The sequence below is a fragment of the Electrophorus electricus genome, chromosome 10 (genome assembly GCF_041902795.1).
Source record: "Electrophorus electricus isolate QZ-2024a chromosome 10, ASM4190279v1, whole genome shotgun sequence".
In the NCBI taxonomy this organism is placed as follows: Eukaryota; Metazoa; Chordata; class Actinopteri; order Gymnotiformes; family Gymnotidae; genus Electrophorus; species Electrophorus electricus.
The window spans coordinates 1,287,501-1,292,500 of NC_137506.1; the positions used below are offsets into that span (position 1 = coordinate 1,287,501).

The 5,000-nt window shown below is 49.2% G+C and overlaps 1 protein-coding gene across 2 annotated transcripts in view; it reads left to right on the forward strand.

Annotated features, from left to right (window-relative positions):
* cnksr1 (connector enhancer of kinase suppressor of Ras 1) overlaps nt 1-5,000 on the forward strand; it is a 30,971-nt gene that overhangs the window by 84 nt on the left and 25,887 nt on the right. For both annotated transcript variants that reach the window (XM_035532827.2, XM_081721512.1), the window contains exons 1-4: nt 1-265; nt 2,329-2,486; nt 2,976-3,178; nt 3,653-3,737. The exon at nt 1-265 is cut by the window's left edge. In XM_035532827.2, coding sequence (XP_035388720.1) covers nt 214-265; nt 2,329-2,486; nt 2,976-3,178; nt 3,653-3,737 — 498 coding nt within the window. In that variant the 5' untranslated portion in view covers nt 1-213. The remainder of the gene's footprint in view (nt 266-2,328; nt 2,487-2,975; nt 3,179-3,652; nt 3,738-5,000) is intronic.

A 5,000-nucleotide genomic window follows, 5' to 3' on the forward strand; every position in this document is an offset into this window, starting at 1 on the left:
GGTTTTAAGAGACCCCTCCCTGCGCCTCGGGAGGCTGCCGCGTGCAGGACAAAGCACGGCGTCTCACGCTATTGGCTCTCCGCGAGCCCTTTTACCTGGGCGTGGGCGTTCCCGTGCCAGTCGCCAGAATAAACTTTTCCTTGGGTCGCGCGGCGGGACGGTCCGGTGAACAGCGCGGCCTGGAACGGCACGAGCGTCCCCAGGCTCCCGGACATGGACCCCGTAACGTCCTGGAGCGCCGAGAGCGTGAGCAGATGGCTGCGAGGTAAGCGCGCGTCTTAACTGCGGAGCCGCAGGTGACTTTGGGGCAGGTTAGCGCGCAGTTTCGCCGCGTGAACAGAGTGCGAGCCTCCTGGACGAGGAAGAGGAGCAGGAATGAGGAAGTGATCTGGCGAGCACCGCGAGCGCTCCGGGCACAAACCCGCGCACATAAAACCCCCCAAAATCAAAGCGTTTCCGAGCGCGGGCTCGTCACCGGCCTGCCACCTTCGCGCGACATTACTTCGTTAAAGTAAACGCGGAGTGACGCGGCGCGAGCAGTCGCTGGCATTTTGTGCGAGTGCAAACCTGCCCAGATTGCGCGATGGGCCTCGGAGGGAATCTCGCGGCTCGGCCCTTTCCCCTCGTGCTCTACGGCTCGTGTCGTGTGGGTAGCTCGTCGAACATGAGCTTCCGTTTCATATCGGAACATTCAACGCATTATTGGTTCTCCTGGATAACCTAAACGGCCCCCGTCGGGTCCGGTCGGCGCCTGCAGGTAGTCTTCGTTAACGTGGGCGTGGAGCTTGGGCTCGGCGTGACGTAAACGGTCCCCCGGTACATTGCGTTGTGTCCGCGAGCGGTCGTTATGCTCCAATGAAGTGTGTTGGAGGTCTCGGTAGGGTTCGGTTCGCCTCTTTAGACCACAAGGTCTCGCTGTTCCGACCAGTTTCCATGCATGTTCTTCGGTTCCACTTCGCATGCATTTAATTAATGAGTTAACGTGCGTGGATGTTTTGCTGTGCACTGAGCAAACCGTGACTGAGTATTTGTCCGAGTGTCATGACCTGTTACCCTTCATGCTGATTTATGCATAATGTTAATCAGACTGTGCAGTTCTAAACCATCAAATCATCCTTAAATCTGCAAACAGCCGAGTTGGACACATCTGTAGCAATGCTTACCACAAACGGGCAGAGTTTTGTGTGTCTATATGGAAGGATGTCATGTATGGTCCCGGCCGGCTGTGAATCGCAAAGCATATTTTCTCTCACAACCGTCACAGCTATTCTGACGACCGAGAGGTCACGAAGGACGCTGGAATTCTCACTCACTGGCCAGCGACGTTGCCATGGTGTGGTTATTATGGGCTTGTTGTTTTGCTTTGCTACTGTGGCGTGATTGTTGTTCCAGGAATGTGCTTGAATGCGCTTCACGCTTTTAATTCGCAGCGACGTGAATAACCGACTCATTACGATAACATCTTGTTTGGTGGTTTCCTTGTGTTGCGTACTTGGTTTCTCCGGAACGTCCTATTTCTGAGCACTGCACCTTCTTACTCATCAGTTTATTAAAATCACAGCTTCATTACAAAGAGTTTGGAAGTGTGCATTTAGCTACTAGTCTGTATCCAGTTTGTATTAGCCATCTCGGAGGCCTCCGTTAATGGTGTGTGTGTGTGTGTCAGCATCAGCGTTCGTACCCATGCCGGTCACTCGAGTCATAAATGTGGAAGACTTTAAAAATCTCATCTTCCTCGTGATTATTGGGCCCTGGTACTGTACACTGAGTGAAGAGATATCAGCTCGTACATGCTGGCTAAGACAGAGAATTCCTGCTTCCTGGGTTTGCCAGGCTTGGATAAACTGCCAAGCTTGGATAAACATTTGCTGAGGCTAAAAATGTGTATTATCAGTTTCATTTAAAACGAGTGCTTTTTAGATTGGGAAGTATGTCATGATTCAAATATTAGTTTTTCTCACTGTGTGTATGCTCGCTTGTGTGTGCGTATCTGCGTGTGCACGTGTGTATCTGTGCGTCCGTGTGTGTGTATATCTGCGTGTGTGTGTGTGTGTGTGTATATCTGCGTGTGTGTGTGTGTGTGTGTATATCTGCGTGTGTGTGTGTGTGTATATCTGCGTGTGTGTGTGTGTGTGTATATCTGCGTGTGTGTGTGTGTGTGTATATCTGCGTGTGTGTGTGCGTGTGTATATCTGCGTGTGTGTGTGTGTGTGTATATCTGCGTGTGTGTGTGTGCACGTGTGTATCTGTGCGTCCGTGTGTGTGTGTGTGTGTGTGTGTGTGTGTGTGTGTGTGTGTGTGTGTGTGTGTGTGTGTGTGTACACACAGGTCTGGATTCTTCTCTTCAGCAGTATGCATTTGAGCAATGGCAGCTGTCTGGGGTGGACCTGCTGCAACTATCCTCCCAGCAGCTTCACCAGCTCGGTGTGCACAAGCTCGGACACCAGGAGCTCGTCCTGGAGGCCGTGGAGAAACTCTGCTCCCTGGTATGACCCGCTGGACTGTGTGTGTGTGTGTGTGTCTGGAGTCTTGTGATTGTTGTCTGGACTGTGTGCATTTGTGATTGTAGTGTGGACTGTTTGTGTGTTTGCATCTGTAGACTGGACTGTGTGTGTGTGTGTGTGTGTGTGTGTGTGTGTGTGTGTGTGTGTGTGTAGTCTGTTTTACTCCCTTTTGTAAAAGATGGGCCTATGGGAAGATAGGAACAGTGGAAAAATGCTGTGTGTGTGTTCTGTGGTTTGCTAGGAGTTCATTTGACTCATTATGTATATGTGCGTGTACATGTGTTGAAGATTCTGAAGCTACTATGACTAGCTGCACAATTAGTTAATTCAACAATGGGTTAGCACTTGCGTTTGAATTAATTATTCAAAATGTGTGTGGCTATGTGTGCATTTGTGTGTGGGTATGTGTGTGTGCACGTGTGTGCACGTGTGTGCACGTGTGTGTGCGTGTGTGTGTGTGTGTGTGTGCAGACGTACGGACTGGGTGGTGAGTCTCTGCGCAGTCTGACAGAGAAGCTCAGGGCTGTGGCCCACTCTCTGCAGATGGGCATCCAGAGCCGCTGGCGCGTCAACACTTACGACGGCCAGAGCGCCACCAAGCTGCCAGCATCAGTACTGCAGGACGTAGTGGAACTGATCACTGCGGCCAAGGGCCTGTTCTTTTTACTGAACAGGTAAGAAACACCCCCAGGATAGTTAATCACTCCAGGACGTTTGGAGTATTTAACGTATAAATCATATCTTACACAGAGCTTATTCATAGTAGCACACTATGCCTGTTATGCTACATTTACATATTATGACTATATATTTATCATTACATTAGCGTAAAACCTGTTATTATTTTTATATTATGTGAAATGAGCTGATCTAAGAATAATTACATTTGATAAATTCAGCAAAATATATTTAATTAATATAGAAACATGAAAAATGTTATTAAATGTTGTATCATGACATTGAATTGAATGGAGGTCGAGGTGTGATATAGAGATACTTGTAAAGATCACTGGGCAGAGACAGCTTCACTACAACCAACTACTGCACTAATGCGCGCGCGTGTGTGTGTGTGTGTGTGTGTGTGTGTGTGTGTGTGTGTGTGTGTGTGTGTGTGTGTGTGTGTGTGTGTGTGTGTGTGTGTTCTACAGGTATCAGCACACCCAGATCAGTGGATGTACAGGCAGTCAGAACATCATCCCTCTGTGTAAAGATCTGGGCTCCACCATCCATAAGGTCTGTGCTGGCATCTCTTTTTCACGCTGTTCCACTGTCTTCCTTATGACCAAACCCCTTTCAAATCCCCAGCACATCTCTGTGTTCAGTACCATACTAACGTCTCCGCGTCTGCTCTGGACCAGGAGACCAGTGTGAGAACTCTCTCATGTGTAGACCCCCTGTTTCTCACTGAGAAGTGCTGTCACACTCTGTTAGGTGTGTGTTCTTCCCTGAGATCCACTAACCGAGCTTTGTTGACCTTTTGCTGTTTTGATTCTAAACTTTCTGGTTTACGTGTGTGTGTCTGTGTGTGTGTGTCTGTGTGTAACAGACGTGTGTAACATGTGTGTGTGTGTGTGTGTGTGTGTGTGACAGGTATGTGTGTGTGTGACAGGTGTGTGTGTGTGTGTGTGTGTGACAGGTGTGTGTGTGTGTGTGTGACAGGTGTGTGTGTGTGTGTGTGACAGGTGTGTGTGTGTGTGTGTGACAGGTGTGTGTGTGTGTGTGACAGGTGTGTGTGTGTGACAGGTGTGTAACAGGTGTGTGTGTGTGTGACAGGTGTGTAACAGACGTGTGTGTGTGACAGGTGTGTAACAGACGTGTGTGTGTGACAGGTGTGTAACAGACGTGTGTGTGTGTGACAGGTGTGTAACAGACGTGTGTGTGTGACAGGTGTGTAACAGACGTGTGTGTGTGTGAGACAGGTGTGTAATAAGCATGTGTGTGTGTGTGTGTGAGACAGGTATGTAACACTGAGAGACACAGGTGTGTAACACTGCGTGACAGACTTGTGTGTGTTTGACAGGTCTGTGTGACAGGTGTGTAACAGACGTGTGTGTGTGTGTGTGAGACAGGTGTGTAACAGACGTGTGTGTGTGTGTAACAGACGTGTGTGTGTGTGTGTGAGAGACGTGTGTGTGTGTGTGAGAGAGAGACAGGTGTGTAACACTGTGTGTGAGAGACGTGTGTGTGTGTGTGTGTGTGTGTGTGTGTGTGTGTGAGAGAGAGAGACAGGTGTGTAACACTGTGTGTGTGTGCGTGTGTGTGCGTGTGTGTGCGTGCGTACGTGACAGGCGTGTAACAGACTTATAACAGGGTTGACCGGTAACAGAATACATGAACTACATGTCACAATTGGCCCCTCCTAGTGTCCCATCTCCATGGTTACCCAGTCTCGTCTTTTCCATGGGCTTTTTGTTTTGCTTGCCTTCCTTAGTTTGGTTGTCTCTACCCCTTGCGAGGTTCTCCCGTGTCTCGTATAGTTCTCACTAACCCACGTAT